Below are 17,446 nucleotides of genomic sequence, written 5' to 3' on the forward strand. Positions count from 1 at the left end.
GTGGTAGGATCCTGTCCCTCAGTAACACTTTCTCCTGCTTGGATGAAGCATTTTGTAGTCACCGTCCTGAATGGACTGGACAGACATGTCCCCCAGGAAAAACAACTTCCTAAGGCATCCCCAGTTCACTTACTTTGGGGTCGTTGGACTCAACCACTGTGTTCCATCTGGGTTCCTAAAGTCATTGAGGGAAATAAAGCTCATGCAGACAGACAGTGTGTAGCATGACCTGAGCCTCACGGTGTCCTCTTTTCTGTACCTGCAGGTGACACCTTCAACCATCACCAGCGAGAGCGGTACGTATTCTGGAATCAGCCTCTTCCTGAGATAAAACTCTAGATGTTAATGCAGGTGGGGCATCCTTGCAATCCTCAGTCTGGCGAGCCGCCCTGATTGGGTTGTGGGGGTGTGGGGCACCAGAGATTTCCCAGGTGAAAAAATGTGTCCATGTGTCTACAGTCCTAGGAAGCCATTGTATTCCCTGTGTGTGGTGTGGGTGTGTGTTCATGAGGCTTGGGGTTGGGGTTTCTTTGGTGGCTCTATGTGGTGTGATTGTGAGTGTGTGATTTTGTGTGGGAGACAGGGAGAGTCAGACACAGGCAGAGAGATGCAGAGAGGGAGAGGAAGAGATGGAAAGAGTGAGAGAGAGATTGCATATGTCTCCAGGAGGTGTATCCCACTGCCACTGCACAATTCCCATTGTCCACATTCTCAAAAAAAAAAAAAAAAAAAAAAAGAGAAGAAAAGACAAGATGAGATAAAGAAATCTCATCACAGGGCACACATTTTAGCCCTATTAGCGCAGGAGGCCCAGTGGTGGCGTTCAGCCCATGCCTGGGAACCAAATGCCTCCATATGCTAACCCCATTCATAGTGAGCAATACTCCTGGAGGCATTCTTTTTTTTTTTTAAGATGTTATTTATTTGAGAGAGAGTGAGTGAGAGCACAAACAGGAGAGAGGGGCAGAGGGAGAGAGAAAAGCAGACCCTTGCTGAGCAGAAGCCCCATCCGGGACTCGATCCCAGGACCCTGCGGTCCTGACTTGAGCTGAAGGCAGATGGTTCACCGACTGAGCCACCCAGGCTCCCCTCCCCGCATCATTCTTGAGCAGCACCACCAATACGCTGACAGGTACTCTGTGTCCTTCTAGATGTGACTGATGATGGCGCTGTCTGGTCCTGGCTGTATCAGAGGATCCCAGAGGAGGAGGGCCTGCCTCCTGACAAGGTGAGCTCACCTGTCTATCCCCGAGGAACAAATGTTGCTTTCTGGGTTTCTTTCCAATCAAGTTCAGATGAAATTCAGACAGTATACTCTGTGTTGGCGAATTGAACATAATACTAAAACAAAAATCATTTTCCTAATGTCAACTGCTTGTATATGGAAATGAAATTATTTTTATATACAGATTTTATGTAAAAAGCTATATATACTTTTGAGATTCTACATATGGAATTTCCCTGGTGGGGAGAGCGTTGAGTGGTTGTCTCTGCCAACCGTTAGCTGATTCGAGAGGACATTTAGCATTGGCGACACCAAACGTGGTTCTAAACGCTGTGGTAGGATCCTGTCCCTCAGTAACACTTTCTCCTGCTTGGATGAAGCATTTTGTAGTCACCGTCCTGAATGAACTGGACAGACATGTCCCCCAGGAAAAACAACTTCCTAAGGCATCCCCAGTTCACTTACTTTGGGGTCGTTGGACTCAACCACTGTGTTCCATCTGGGTTCCTAAAGTCATTGAGGGAAATAAAGCTCACACAGACAGTGTGTAGCATGACCTGGGCCTCACGGTGTCCTCTTTTCTGTACCTGCAGGGGACAGGAGCATGTGGTGAATGCGGTACGTATTCTGGAATCAGCCTCTTCCTGAGACAAAACTCTAGATGTTAATGCAGGTGGGGCATCCTTGCAATCCTCAGTCTGGCGAGCCGCCCTGATTGGGTTGTGGGGGTGTGGTGGACAGGAGATTTCCCAGGTGAAAAAGTGTGTCCATGTGTCTACAGTCCTAGGAAGCCATTGTATTCCCTGTGTGTGGTGTGGGTGTGTGTGCGTGAGGCTTGGGCTTGGGGTGTCTTTTGTGGCTCTATGTGGTGTGATTGTGAGTGTGTGTGTGTGTGTGTGAGAGAGAGAGAGAGAGGGACAAAGACAGATAGAAAGACAGAGAGACATAGAGAGACAAAGACAAAGAGAGAGATGACCGAGAAAGAGAGACAGAGAGGGGGAGAAAGAGAGAGAAAGGTGTTTCTCCAGGAGATATGTCAGACAGATACTGCATGATGTCACCCTTCTCCAAAGCCATGTCATCACACTGCGCACTTTAGAGCCTTACTGCAGTGGGTGGCCCAGCAGGGGCACTTCAGTCCATGCTTGGAAACCAGCTGGCTCCATACACCGCAGCCTCGTGCCCATATCAAGCAACATTCCATGAATATTCTTGAGCAACAAGAGGAATGTGCTGATGGGTACTCTGTGTCCTAGATGCCTTGGAGGAAGCCCTGGATCCCATGAAAGGAGACAGCGCCAGAGGCACACCTCTCACCATGGTGAGCTAGAAGTTCTTTGTCCGAGGAACAGATGTTGCTTTCTTGGTTTCTTTCCAATCAAATTCAGATGAAATTCAGACAGTATACTCTGTGTTGGCGAATTGAACATAATACTAAAACAAAAATCATTTTCCTAATGTCAACTGCTTGTATATGGAAATGAAATTATTTTTATATACAGATTTTATGTAAAAAGCTATATGTACTTTTGAGATTCTACATATGGAACTTCCCTGGTGGGGAGAGCGTTGAGTGGTTGTCTCTGCCAACCGTTAGCTGATTCGAGAGGACATTTAGCATTGGCGACACCAAACGTGGTTCTAAACGCTGTGGTAGGATCCTGTCCCTCAGTAACACTTTCTCCTGCTTGGATGAAGCATTTTGTAGTCACCGTCCTGAATGGACTGGACAGACATGTCCCCCAGGAAAAACAACTTCCTAAGGCATCCCCAGTTCACTTACTTTGGGGTCGTTGGACTCAACCACTGTGTTCCATCTGGGTTCCTAAAGTCATTGAGGGAAATAAAGCTCATGCAGACAGACAGTGTGTAGCATGACCTGAGCCTCACGGTGTCCTCTTTTCTGTACCTGCAGGGGACAGGAGCATGTGGTGAATGCGGTACGTATTCTGGAATCAGCCTCTTCCTGAGACAAAACACTAGATGTTAATGCAGGTGGGGCATCCTTGCAATCCTCAGTCTGGCGAGCCGCCCTGATTGGGTTGTGGGGGTGTGGTGGACAGGAGATTTCCCAGGTGAAAAAGTGTGTCCATGTGTCTACAGTCCAAGGAAGCCATTGTATTCCCTGTGTGTGCTGTGGGTGTGTGTGCGTGAGGCTTGGGCTTGGGGTGTCTTTGTGGCTCTATGTGGTGTGATTGTGAGTGTGTGAGAGAGAGAGAGAGGAACAAAGACAGAAAGACAGAGAGACATAGACAGAGAGACAAAGACAAAGAGAGAGATGACCGAGAAAGAGAGACAGAGAGGGGGAGAAAGAGAGAGAAAGGTGTTTCTCCAGGAGATATGTCAGACAGATACTGCGTGATGTCACCCTTCTCCAAAGCCATGTCATCACACTGCGCACTTTAGAGCCTTACTGCAGTGGGTGGCCCAGGGGGGGCACTTCAGTCCATGCTTGGAAACCAGCTGGCTCCATACACCGCAGCCTCGTGCCCATATCAAGCAACATTCCATGAATATTCTTGAGCAACAAGAGGAATGTGCTGATGGGTACTCTGTGTCCTAGATGCCTTGGAGGAAGCCCTGGATCCCATCAAAGGAAACAGCGCCGGAGGCACACCTCTCACCATGGTGAGCTAGAAGTTCTTTGTCCGAGGAACAGATGTTGCTTTCTTGGTTTCTTTCCAATCAAATTCAGATGAAATTCAGACAGTATACTCTGTGTTGGCGAATTGAACATAATACTAAAACAAAAATCATTTTCCTAATGTCAACTGCTTGTATATGGAAATGAAATTATTTTTATATACAGATTTTATGTAAAAAGCTATATGTACTTTTGAGATTCTACATATGGAACTTCCCTGGTGGGGAGAGCGTTGAGTGGTTGTCTCTGCCAACCGTTAGCTGATTCGAGAGGACATTTAGCATTGGCGACACCAAACGTGGTTCTAAACGCTGTGGTAGGATCCTGTCCCTCAGTAACACTTTCTCCTGCTTGGATGAAGCATTTTGTAGTCACCGTCCTGAATGGACTGGACAGACATGTCCCCCAGGAAAAACAACTTCCTAAGGCATCCCCAGTTCACTTACTTTGGGGTCGTTGGACTCAACCACTGTGTTCCATCTGGGTTCCTAAAGTCATTGAGGGAAATAAAGCTCATGCAGACAGACAGTGTGTAGCATGACCTGAGCCTCACGGTGTCCTCTTTTCTGTACCTGCAGGTGACACCTTCAACCATCACCAGCGAGAGCGGTACGTATTCTGGAATCAGCCTCTTCCTGAGATAAAACTCTAGATGTTAATGCAGGTGGGGCATCCTTGCAATCCTCAGTCTGGCGAGCCGCCCTGATTGGGTTGTGGGGGTGTGGGGCACCAGAGATTTCCCAGGTGAAAAAATGTGTCCATGTGTCTACAGTCCTAGGAAGCCATTGTATTCCCTGTGTGTGGTGTGGGTGTGTGTTCATGAGGCTTGGGGTTGGGGTTTCTTTGGTGGCTCTATGTGGTGTGATTGTGAGTGTGTGATTTTGTGTGGGAGACAGGGAGAGTCAGACACAGGCAGAGAGATGCAGAGAGGGAGAGGAAGAGATGGAAAGAGTGAGAGAGAGATTGCATATGTCTCCAGGAGGTGTATCCCACTGCCACTGCACAATTCCCATTGTCCACATTCTCAAAAAAAAAAAAAAAAAAAAAGAGAAGAAAAGACAAGATGAGATAAAGAAATCTCATCACAGGGCACACATTTTAGCCCTATTAGCGCAGGAGGCCCAGTGGTGGCGTTCAGCCCATGCCTGGGAACCAAATGCCTCCATATGCTAACCCCATTCATAGTGAGCAATACTCCTGGAGGCATTCTTTTTTTTTTTTAAGATGTTATTTATTTGAGAGAGAGTGAGTGAGAGCACAAACAGGAGAGAGGGGCAGAGGGAGAGAGAAAAGCAGACCCTTGCTGAGCAGAAGCCCCATCCGGGACTCGATCCCAGGACCCTGCGGTCCTGACTTGAGCTGAAGGCAGATGGTTCACCGACTGAGCCACCCAGGCTCCCCTCCCCGCATCATTCTTGAGCAGCACCACCAATACGCTGACAGGTACTCTGTGTCCTTCTAGATGTGACTGATGATGGCGCTGTCTGGTCCTGGCTGTATCAGAGGATCCCAGAGGAGGAGGGCCTGCCTCCTGACAAGGTGAGCTCACCTGTCTATCCCCGAGGAACAAATGTTGCTTTCTGGGTTTCTTTCCAATCAAGTTCAGATGAAATTCAGACAGTATACTCTGTGTTGGCGAATTGAACATAATACTAAAACAAAAATCATTTTCCTAATGTCAACTGCTTGTATATGGAAATGAAATTATTTTTATATACAGATTTTATGTAAAAAGCTATATATACTTTTGAGATTCTACATATGGAATTTCCCTGGTGGGGAGAGCGTTGAGTGGTTGTCTCTGCCAACCGTTAGCTGATTCGAGAGGACATTTAGCATTGGCGACACCAAACGTGGTTCTAAACGCTGTGGTAGGATCCTGTCCCTCAGTAACACTTTCTCCTGCTTGGATGAAGCATTTTGTAGTCACCGTCCTGAATGAACTGGACAGACATGTCCCCCAGGAAAAACAACTTCCTAAGGCATCCCCAGTTCACTTACTTTGGGGTCGTTGGACTCAACCACTGTGTTCCATCTGGGTTCCTAAAGTCATTGAGGGAAATAAAGCTCATGCAGACAGTGTGTAGCATGACCTGGGCCTCACGGTGTCCTCTTTTCTGTACCTGCAGGGGACAGGAGCATGTGGTGAATGCGGTACGTATTCTGGAATCAGCCTCTTCCTGAGACAAAACTCTAGATGTTAATGCAGGTGGGGCATCCTTGCAATCCTCAGTCTGGCGAGCCGCCCTGATTGGGTTGTGGGGGTGTGGTGGACAGGAGATTTCCCAGGTGAAAAAGTGTGTCCATGTGTCTACAGTCCAAGGAAGCCATTGTATTCCCTGTGTGTGCTGTGGGTGTGTGTGCGTGAGGCTTGGGCTTGGGGTGTCTTTGTGGCTCTATGTGGTGTGATTGTGAGTGTGTGAGAGAGAGAGAGAGGAACAAAGACAGAAAGACAGAGAGACATAGACAGAGAGACAAAGACAAAGAGAGAGATGACCGAGAAAGAGAGACAGAGAGGGGGAGAAAGAGAGAGAAAGGTGTTTCTCCAGGAGATATGTCAGACAGATACTGCGTGATGTCACCCTTCTCCAAAGCCATGTCATCACACTGCGCACTTTAGAGCCTTACTGCAGTGGGTGGCCCAGGGGGGGCACTTCAGTCCATGCTTGGAAACCAGCTGGCTCCATACACCGCAGCCTCGTGCCCATATCAAGCAACATTCCATGAATATTCTTGAGCAACAAGAGGAATGTGCTGATGGGTACTCTGTGTCCTAGATGCCTTGGAGGAAGCCCTGGATCCCATCAAAGGAAACAGCGCCGGAGGCACACCTCTCACCATGGTGAGCTAGAAGTTCTTTGTCCGAGGAACAGATGTTGCTTTCTTGGTTTCTTTCCAATCAAATTCAGATGAAATTCAGACAGTATACTCTGTGTTGGCGAATTGAACATAATACTAAAACAAAAATCATTTTCCTAATGTCAACTGCTTGTATATGGAAATGAAATTATTTTTATATACAGATTTTATGTAAAAAGCTATATGTACTTTTGAGATTCTACATATGGAACTTCCCTGGTGGGGAGAGCGTTGAGTGGTTGTCTCTGCCAACCGTTAGCTGATTCGAGAGGACATTTAGCATTGGCGACACCAAACGTGGTTCTAAACGCTGTGGTAGGATCCTGTCCCTCAGTAACACTTTCTCCTGCTTGGATGAAGCATTTTGTAGTCACCGTCCTGAATGGACTGGACAGACATGTCCCCCAGGAAAAACAACTTCCTAAGGCATCCCCAGTTCACTTACTTTGGGGTCGTTGGACTCAACCACTGTGTTCCATCTGGGTTCCTAAAGTCATTGAGGGAAATAAAGCTCATGCAGACAGACAGTGTGTAGCATGACCTGAGCCTCACGGTGTCCTCTTTTCTGTACCTGCAGGTGACACCTTCAACCATCACCAGCGAGAGCGGTACGTATTCTGGAATCAGCCTCTTCCTGAGATAAAACTCTAGATGTTAATGCAGGTGGGGCATCCTTGCAATCCTCAGTCTGGCGAGCCGCCCTGATTGGGTTGTGGGGGTGTGGGGCACCAGAGATTTCCCAGGTGAAAAAATGTGTCCATGTGTCTACAGTCCTAGGAAGCCATTGTATTCCCTGTGTGTGGTGTGGGTGTGTGTTCATGAGGCTTGGGGTTGGGGTTTCTTTGGTGGCTCTATGTGGTGTGATTGTGAGTGTGTGATTTTGTGTGGGAGACAGGGAGAGTCAGACACAGGCAGAGAGATGCAGAGAGGGAGAGGAAGAGATGGAAAGAGTGAGAGAGAGATTGCATATGTCTCCAGGAGGTGTATCCCACTGCCACTGCACAATTCCCATTGTCCACATTCTCAAAAAAAAAAAAAAAAAAAAAAGAGAAGAAAAGACAAGATGAGATAAAGAAATCTCATCACAGGGCACACATTTTAGCCCTATTAGCGCAGGAGGCCCAGTGGTGGCGTTCAGCCCATGCCTGGGAACCAAATGCCTCCATATGCTAACCCCATTCATAGTGAGCAATACTCCTGGAGGCATTCTTTTTTTTTTTTAAGATGTTATTTATTTGAGAGAGAGTGAGTGAGAGCACAAACAGGAGAGAGGGGCAGAGGGAGAGAGAAAAGCAGACCCTTGCTGAGCAGAAGCCCCATCCGGGACTCGATCCCAGGACCCTGCGGTCCTGACTTGAGCTGAAGGCAGATGGTTCACCGACTGAGCCACCCAGGCTCCCCTCCCCGCATCATTCTTGAGCAGCACCACCAATACGCTGACAGGTACTCTGTGTCCTTCTAGATGTGACTGATGATGGCGCTGTCTGGTCCTGGCTGTATCAGAGGATCCCAGAGGAGGAGGGCCTGCCTCCTGACAAGGTGAGCTCACCTGTCTATCCCCGAGGAACAAATGTTGCTTTCTGGGTTTCTTTCCAATCAAGTTCAGATGAAATTCAGACAGTATACTCTGTGTTGGCGAATTGAACATAATACTAAAACAAAAATCATTTTCCTAATGTCAACTGCTTGTATATGGAAATGAAATTATTTTTATATACAGATTTTATGTAAAAAGCTATATATACTTTTGAGATTCTACATATGGAATTTCCCTGGTGGGGAGAGCGTTGAGTGGTTGTCTCTGCCAACCGTTAGCTGATTCGAGAGGACATTTAGCATTGGCGACACCAAACGTGGTTCTAAACGCTGTGGTAGGATCCTGTCCCTCAGTAACACTTTCTCCTGCTTGGATGAAGCATTTTGTAGTCACCGTCCTGAATGAACTGGACAGACATGTCCCCCAGGAAAAACAACTTCCTAAGGCATCCCCAGTTCACTTACTTTGGGGTCGTTGGACTCAACCACTGTGTTCCATCTGGGTTCCTAAAGTCATTGAGGGAAATAAAGCTCATGCAGACAGTGTGTAGCATGACCTGGGCCTCACGGTGTCCTCTTTTCTGTACCTGCAGGGGACAGGAGCATGTGGTGAATGCGGTACGTATTCTGGAATCAGCCTCTTCCTGAGACAAAACTCTAGATGTTAATGCAGGTGGGGCATCCTTGCAATCCTCAGTCTGGCGAGCCGCCCTGATTGGGTTGTGGGGGTGTGGTGGACAGGAGATTTCCCAGGTGAAAAAGTGTGTCCATGTGTCTACAGTCCTAGGAAGCCATTGTATTCCCTGTGTGTGGTGTGGGTGTGTGTGCGTGAGGCTTGGGCTTGGGGTGTCTTTTGTGGCTCTATGTGGTGTGATTGTGAGTGTGTGTGTGTGTGTGTGAGAGAGAGAGAGAGAGGGACAAAGACAGATAGAAAGACAGAGAGACATAGAGAGACAAAGACAAAGAGAGAGATGACCGAGAAAGAGAGACAGAGAGGGGGAGAAAGAGAGAGAAAGGTGTTTCTCCAGGAGATATGTCAGACAGATACTGCATGATGTCACCCTTCTCCAAAGCCATGTCATCACACTGCGCACTTTAGAGCCTTACTGCAGTGGGTGGCCCAGCAGGGGCACTTCAGTCCATGCTTGGAAACCAGCTGGCTCCATACACCGCAGCCTCGTGCCCATATCAAGCAACATTCCATGAATATTCTTGAGCAACAAGAGGAATGTGCTGATGGGTACTCTGTGTCCTAGATGCCTTGGAGGAAGCCCTGGATCCCATGAAAGGAGACAGCGCCGGAGGCACACCTCTCACCATGGTGAGCTAGAAGTTCTTTGTCCGAGGAACAGATGTTGCTTTCTTGGTTTCTTTCCAATCAAATTCAGATGAAATTCAGACAGTATACTCTGTGTTGGCGAATTGAACATAATACTAAAACAAAAATCATTTTCCTAATGTCAACTGCTTGTATATGGAAATGAAATTATTTTTATATACAGATTTTATGTAAAAAGCTATATGTACTTTTGAGATTCTACATATGGAACTTCCCTGGTGGGGAGAGCGTTGAGTGGTTGTCTCTGCCAACCGTTAGCTGATTCGAGAGGACATTTAGCATTGGCGACACCAAACGTGGTTCTAAACGCTGTGGTAGGATCCTGTCCCTCAGTAACACTTTCTCCTGCTTGGATGAAGCATTTTGTAGTCACCGTCCTGAATGGACTGGACAGACATGTCCCCCAGGAAAAACAACTTCCTAAGGCATCCCCAGTTCACTTACTTTGGGGTCGTTGGACTCAACCACTGTGTTCCATCTGGGTTCCTAAAGTCATTGAGGGAAATAAAGCTCATGCAGACAGACAGTGTGTAGCATGACCTGAGCCTCACGGTGTCCTCTTTTCTGTACCTGCAGGGGACAGGAGCATGTGGTGAATGCGGTACGTATTCTGGAATCAGCCTCTTCCTGAGACAAAACACTAGATGTTAATGCAGGTGGGGCATCCTTGCAATCCTCAGTCTGGCGAGCCGCCCTGATTGGGTTGTGGGGGTGTGGTGGACAGGAGATTTCCCAGGTGAAAAAGTGTGTCCATGTGTCTACAGTCCAAGGAAGCCATTGTATTCCCTGTGTGTGCTGTGGGTGTGTGTGCGTGAGGCTTGGGCTTGGGGTGTCTTTGTGGCTCTATGTGGTGTGATTGTGAGTGTGTGAGAGAGAGAGAGAGGAACAAAGACAGAAAGACAGAGAGACATAGACAGAGAGACAAAGACAAAGAGAGAGATGACCGAGAAAGAGAGACAGAGAGGGGGAGAAAGAGAGAGAAAGGTGTTTCTCCAGGAGATATGTCAGACAGATACTGCGTGATGTCACCCTTCTCCAAAGCCATGTCATCACACTGCGCACTTTAGAGCCTTACTGCAGTGGGTGGCCCAGGGGGGGCACTTCAGTCCATGCTTGGAAACCAGCTGGCTCCATACACCGCAGCCTCGTGCCCATATCAAGCAACATTCCATGAATATTCTTGAGCAACAAGAGGAATGTGCTGATGGGTACTCTGTGTCCTAGATGCCTTGGAGGAAGCCCTGGATCCCATCAAAGGAAACAGCGCCGGAGGCACACCTCTCACCATGGTGAGCTAGAAGTTCTTTGTCCGAGGAACAGATGTTGCTTTCTTGGTTTCTTTCCAATCAAATTCAGATGAAATTCAGACAGTATACTCTGTGTTGGCGAATTGAACATAATACTAAAACAAAAATCATTTTCCTAATGTCAACTGCTTGTATATGGAAATGAAATTATTTTTATATACAGATTTTATGTAAAAAGCTATATGTACTTTTGAGATTCTACATATGGAACTTCCCTGGTGGGGAGAGCGTTGAGTGGTTGTCTCTGCCAACCGTTAGCTGATTCGAGAGGACATTTAGCATTGGCGACACCAAACGTGGTTCTAAACGCTGTGGTAGGATCCTGTCCCTCAGTAACACTTTCTCCTGCTTGGATGAAGCATTTTGTAGTCACCATCCTGAATGGACTGGACAGACATGTCCCCCAGGAAAAACAACTTCCTAAGGCATCCCCAGTTCACTTACTTTGGGGTCGTTGGACTCAACCACTGTGTTCCATCTGGGTTCCTAAAGTCATTGAGGGAAATAAAGCTCATGCAGACAGTGTGTAGCATGACCTGAGCCTCACGGTGTCCTCTTTTCTGTACCTGCAGGGGACAGGAGCATGTGGTGAATGCGGTACGTATTCTGGAATCAGCCTCTTCCTGAGACAAAACACTAGATGTTAATGCAGGTGGGGCATCCTTGCAATCCTCAGTCTGGCGAGCCGCCCTGATTGGGTTGTGGGGGTGTGGTGGACAGGAGATTTCCCAGGTGAAAAAGTGTGTCCATGTGTCTACAGTCCTAGGAAGGCATTGTATTCCCTGTGTGTGGTGTGGGTGTGTGTGCGTGAGGCTTGGGCTTGGGGTGTCTTTGTGGCTCTATGTGGTGTGATTGTGAGTGTGTGTGTGTGTGAGAGAGAGAGAGAGAGGAACAAAGACAGAAAGACAGAGAGACATAGACAGACAAAGACAAAGAGAGAGATGACCGAGAAAGAGAGACAGAGAGGGGGAGAAAGAGAGAGAAAGTTGTTTCTCCAGGAGATATGTCAGACAGATATTGCATGATGTCACCCTTCTCCAAAGCCATGTCATCACACTGTGCACTTTAGAGCCTTACTGCAGTGGGTGGCCCAGCAGGGGCACTTCAGTCCATGCTTGGAAACCGGCTGGCTCCATACACCCCAGCCTCGTGTCCATATCAAGCAACATTCCATGAATAATCTTGGGCAACAAGAGGAATGTGTTGACGGGTACTCTGTGTCCTAGATGCCTTGGAAGAAGCCCTGGATCCCATCAAAGGAGACAGCGCCGGAGGCACACCTCTCGCCTTGGTGAGCTAGAAGTTCTTTGTCCGAGGAACAGATGTTGCTTTCTTGGTTTCTTTCCAATCAAATTCAGATGAAATTCAGACAGTATACTCTGTGTTGGCGAATTGAACATAATACTAAAACAAAAATCATTTTCCTAATGTCAACTGCTTGTATATGGAAATGAAATTATTTTTATATACAGATTTTATGTAAAAAGCTATATGTACTTTTGAGATTCTACATATGGAACTTCCCTGGTGGGGAGAGCGTTGAGTGGTTGTCTCTGCCAACCGTTAGCTGATTCGAGAGGACATTTAGCATTGGCGACACCAAACGTGGTTCTAAACGCTGTGGTAGGATCCTGTCCCTCAGTAACACTTTCTCCTGCTTGGATGAAGCATTTTGTAGTCACCGTCCTGAATGGACTGGACAGACATGTCCCCCAGGAAAAACAACTTCCTAAGGCATCCCCAGTTCACTTACTTTGGGGTCGTTGGACTCAACCACTGTGTTCCATCTGGGTTCCTAAAGTCATTGAGGGAAATAAAGCTCACACAGACAGTGTGTAGCATGACCTGGGCCTCACGGTGTCCTCTTTTCTGTACCTGCAGGGGACAGGAGCATCTGGTGAATGCGGTACGTATTCTGGAATCAGCCTCTTCCTGAGACAAAACACTAGATGTTAATGCAGGTGGGGCATCCTTGCAATCCTCAGTCTGGCGAGCCGCCCTGATTGGGTTGTGGGGGTGTGGTGGACAGGAGATTTCCCAGGTGAAAAAGTGTGTCCATGTGTCTACAGTCCTAGGAAGGCATTGTATTCCCTGTGTGTGGTGTGGGTGTGTGTGCGTGAGGCTTGGGTTTGGGGTGTCGTTTGTGGCTCTATGTGATAAGATTGTATTTTTTGTGGGAGACAGGGAGAGTCAGACACAGAAAGAGAGATGCAGAGATGCAGAGAGGGAGAGATGGAAAGAGCGAGAGAGAGATTGCATATTGCTCCAGGAGGTGTATCCCACTGCCACTGCACAATGTCCATTGTCCACATTCTCAAAAAAAAAAAAAAAAGAAAGAAAGAAAGAAAAGAAATTAAAAGAAAAGAAACGAAATGAAAAGACGAGATAAAGGAATCTCTTCACAGCGCACACATTATAGCCCTGTGACCGCGGGAGGCCAAGCGGTGGCCCTCAGCTCATGCCTGGGAACCAAATGCCTCCATATGCTCTAACCCCATTCATAGCGAGCAATATTCCCCGAGGCATTCTGCTGCAGAGGTGAGGTGAGAGGCACATCCTGGAGCACATTTCTCTCTTCTCCTCACCACATCCCTTATACTGGGAGCAGAGCAAGACCTTCACTTGGCTCCATGGGAGAGAGGCTCATATGCAGCTGCCCGGAGACCCTCCCTGGCTGACGGGAATTCTAGAGGCTGTGTGAAGGCTGCTGGGCTGGCAGCACACACTGGCTCTCACGGTACCTCTGAGCTGGTCTCCTGGGACTGATTGGGCCCAGGACAGAGGCTCTGGGAAGCGGGGCCAGGGTCTTTGCTCCTGTCAGAGTCCACTGACAGCGACGGGCCTGGTCCCCACATCGTGGTCACGGCCCACCGTCGGACCTTCCATCCATCTGCTCGGGGCCTCCCCTAGTCCTTCCAGGTCTCAGGGTCTTTGGTGAACACTGCAGGTACTGGTGTTTATGTGGCCACACCAGCTGGAGAATGCCCGTCCCCCCACTGACAGACTAGGGGAATTTGGACAAGTACCATTACCTCTACTGTCACACTCATCTCCTCTCTGGGCTAGGACACTTACGGGCTGTCATCAATTGGAAGTGTGTGTCAAGTGCCCAAGATGAGCCCAGGCACGGGGCAGTCTACTTGATTGCTCAGCTGATGGTCACTCTCATGGCCCAGCATCACCCCAGGCCCGTGGCAGCCGCCTCCATGTTAGCTGCATTGGCTCATTGATCAACTGATTGACTAGGGAGCGTGTCAGTAAACCCATGATCATTCCTCCACTGTTCCCATTGCAGAGAACAGTCTGGTTGTTGGAGATGACAGGAGAAGGGAAATAAGGAATTAATGATTCAGGGAGAGAGGAGGGGGTAGCAGGAGGGAGCAGAGGAAGGTAGGAAATCATGGGGACAGAAAGTCATGGGCACCACCGTGGCTGCCTCTTGAAAGAATGGGCTGACAGGCACTGCTTCCTGGTCCCAGTTATGAAATCTGAGGGCTGGGAAGGGCCCAGAGACCCTGGACGCCTTTCTCATCAGTGAGGTAAAGGGATCACGGCCCCATGGGTGGTGAGGTGGGGGGACTGCGGAGCTGAGGGCAGCATTGAGTTTTGGGGTCGGGGACATAATCCCGGGGGCAGTGGCCTGAATCCTCACTTCACCCTGATTGTCCCCTTTCCTTTCCCAAGACCAGGCCATGACGATGGCCACTGTCGTCCGTAAGGAAGACGACTTCGCAGGATGCGAAGACTCGGACCCATAGATCCACCATCCGCATGTAATTTATTTCCTCTTTCATTTTTATACTCTTTTTTTTTTGGTAAAGATTTATTTATTTTATTTTGGGAGAGACTGAGATGGCACGAGTGGGGGAGGGACAGAGGAAGAGAGAGGGAGACCCCAAAGCAGAATCCCCACTGAGGGCAGAGCCTGACATGGGACTTGACCCCAGGACCCAGAGACCATGACCTGAGCCGAAATCAGGAGTCACATGCTTACCCGCCTTTGCCACCCAGGCACCCGTCTCCTCTCTCTTACTGAGAAGGTCCTTTTTGTAGCTTTGGCCAAGTTCCTCTTTCCTGCTTTTTATGATCCTCCTCCTGCAGGACCTGGGCTCCTCCCGGCACTTGATGTTCTTGGATCTTCAAATCTATCATCTCTCTCTTCAGCCCTGTCATTTTTGGGGCCCAAGGCATGAGATGCACAAATGTTCTATTTCTACCAACTGTCACCAGCTCTCTTGGGAATCCTCTAAACCTAACCCCTCTCCTCTTCCAGAAAAAAATGTCTGATGCTCATGTGTACATTCATCACAATCCGAATTCTTGTTCCCCACGACTTCACCAACGATGACTTGGCTTTTCAGGGCCAACTCTAGACAACCTGATTGGAGCAAAATCATTCATTTGAGAAGCATCATCGGAAAGGAGGAAGCCCAATGGGCAGCACATTTTGGATGCTATGTTGAGGCCTCCAAAAGAAATTCTGAATCCAAAGTTGTTTCACTAAGAGACCAGAAGGGTATATCCTTTTTGTTCTCTCCTGGACAGAACAGTGGCATACCTGGACAGTCATGGCCCAGGAGTTCACTGAAGGCCCCTCTCCTTTTCCCATGTGCTCGATCAAGACTGAAAAAGGAAATCTAAGTTTCCCTTGTAATTCAGTTCTTATACAACGTGTGAATGATCTCCGACTTTGTCCAGAGAACAAAAAAGCCTCTAAAAAGGGTTCTCTTTACTTGGCCAAAAAGAAATATAGAGTTTCACAAGAAATTACAATTTTGCTGGAACACAGTTCATTATTTAAGACATAAACTGTTTCAAGTGGGCAAAACATTTTCATCCTTCCATTAAAAGTAGCAAAACTTTCAGAAACCTGTGAGCTCCCTGGGTGCAAATACACACTAGCGATGATGGCTCTCCAGTCTATACCCTTGGGAACACACGGGCTCTCCCACTAAATGAGTAGCTGGAAGTTCCTTATCTCTAGGAATTTCACTACCCAGACTAGATTGCACTACCCTACTACGTGCAGACATGGCAGCATATTGCAAAGAGCCCTTGTAATAGTGCCCAAGGTTTTCACCAACAGCTTCAGGCCTCCATTCCTGAAATCTTCCTGGAAGCCTCTTCATGATCTTCAACCTCAGGCAGAGACATCAGAGAAAAACTGCCCTTACACATCCCCTGAAGGGACCCCTTCAGGTACTGTTTAAAAACAAAGCAGTGTAACTCCTGGGAGTTCACCCTTGGCTTCACATGTCTCCACTAAAATAAATATAATAATTTAAAAAATCAGAATTTCACACAATTAGAGGGCTACTCAAACTGAGGTTTCTCAGAGATCCTCTGAAAATAGCCAGTCTTCAGAAGCAGGCAGCTGCCCCAAGATTTTCAGAACAGGCAAATTGTGATGGCTAGTGGGCAGTTTCCACACAAGATATTGGGTCAAGACTCCCATTTTATTCTTTTTCTGTTTTGTATCTGCTCAGTTAAAATAATTCTTCTCATTTTCCATAAACCCTTGTTGCCATTCACCCAGAATGACCCCTTTACTCCCGTTTTCTTATTCTAATCATTCTACTAATTATTACCCTTGATAGGTCAGAACATCCCTGACGTCACTCCTGGGTTTCTGACTGCTGGATGTGCCATCCGTCCGTGGACCCCCCATGGTACGTCCCTCTGGGAACTTCCGATTTCATCAAATGAAATGAATCACCAAGGTTGGACATTCCAACTCCTGTGTCAGCTCCAAACCGAGGCCACTTGTGATGATTCAGGCACACGACTTGGAGGAATTGCTACGTCTGCCCCAAATGAGAACAGTGTTCCCTTTGGTGGGAAGTGCATAAATAGAAAAAGCCTGTAAGAAATCTATCTCTAGGGCGCCTGGGTAGCGCAGTCGTTAAAGCGTCTGCCTTCGGCTCAGGGCGTGATCCCGGCGTACCGGGATCGAGTCCCACATCGGGCTCCTCCGCTGTGAGCCTGCTTCTTCCTCTCCCACTCCCCCTGCTGTGTTCCCTCTCTCTCTGGCTGTCTCTCTGTCACATAAATAAATAAAATCTTTAAAAAAAAAAAAACAAGAAATCTATCTCTAATGTTGGCAAAAGCGACTGGTAACTCTTGGCATGTCACTTAATCTCTCTACGTTTCAGTGCCTCCCACTAGAATATGGCTTACAGCCCCTGCTCTGCCCCCACCCACCTCAATAGGGCTGACCTGAGGATTACAGGAGATGGTAACAGGTATTGTCCACGAGCAGTAAAGCATCCTCCCCATGTAAAGCTAAGAGTGAGCGTCCATCCTATCTTGCTGTGGAGCCATCCACGTCCCCTCTCTGGATTCCACCACCACCAAGTGTCTACCTTATTCTTGCAGTCGCTCAGTGATTGAACACTTAGGGTGATTATGAAACACCAGTCATTTATTTTATTTTTCTTAAGGCTTTCCTTGTGTTTATTTACTTTTAGCCTCATAACATAATTCTAACAAGTAGGCCACAGTCACATTTCAACATCTCAGAACAGGCAAATGAGACA

At 47.8% G+C, this 17,446-nt stretch overlaps 1 protein-coding gene across 1 annotated transcript in view; it reads left to right on the plus strand.

Annotated features, from left to right (window-relative positions):
- LOC125282188 (uncharacterized) overlaps positions 1–16,994 on the plus strand; it is a 28,626-nt gene extending 11,632 nt beyond the window's left edge. Inside the window, exons 18-38 of the mRNA XM_057305363.1 lie at positions 266–296; positions 1,152–1,228; positions 1,819–1,843; positions 2,482–2,546; positions 3,141–3,165; positions 3,789–3,853; positions 4,448–4,478; positions 5,332–5,408; positions 5,999–6,023; positions 6,647–6,711; positions 7,306–7,336; positions 8,191–8,267; positions 8,858–8,882; positions 9,521–9,585; positions 10,180–10,204; positions 10,828–10,892; positions 11,483–11,507; positions 12,137–12,201; positions 12,792–12,816; positions 14,595–14,683; positions 16,508–16,994. Coding sequence (XP_057161346.1) covers positions 266–296; positions 1,152–1,228; positions 1,819–1,843; positions 2,482–2,546; positions 3,141–3,165; positions 3,789–3,853; positions 4,448–4,478; positions 5,332–5,408; positions 5,999–6,023; positions 6,647–6,711; positions 7,306–7,336; positions 8,191–8,267; positions 8,858–8,882; positions 9,521–9,585; positions 10,180–10,204; positions 10,828–10,892; positions 11,483–11,507; positions 12,137–12,201; positions 12,792–12,816; positions 14,595–14,668 — 963 coding nt within the window. The 3' untranslated portion in view covers positions 14,669–14,683; positions 16,508–16,994. The remainder of the gene's footprint in view (positions 1–265; positions 297–1,151; positions 1,229–1,818; positions 1,844–2,481; positions 2,547–3,140; positions 3,166–3,788; positions 3,854–4,447; positions 4,479–5,331; positions 5,409–5,998; positions 6,024–6,646; positions 6,712–7,305; positions 7,337–8,190; positions 8,268–8,857; positions 8,883–9,520; positions 9,586–10,179; positions 10,205–10,827; positions 10,893–11,482; positions 11,508–12,136; positions 12,202–12,791; positions 12,817–14,594; positions 14,684–16,507) is intronic.
- The last annotated feature ends 452 nt before the right edge of the window (positions 16,995–17,446 follow it).

Source organism: Ursus arctos, unplaced genomic scaffold, assembly GCF_023065955.2.
Source record: "Ursus arctos isolate Adak ecotype North America unplaced genomic scaffold, UrsArc2.0 scaffold_32, whole genome shotgun sequence".
Lineage (NCBI taxonomy): Eukaryota > Metazoa > Chordata > Mammalia > Carnivora > Ursidae > Ursus > Ursus arctos.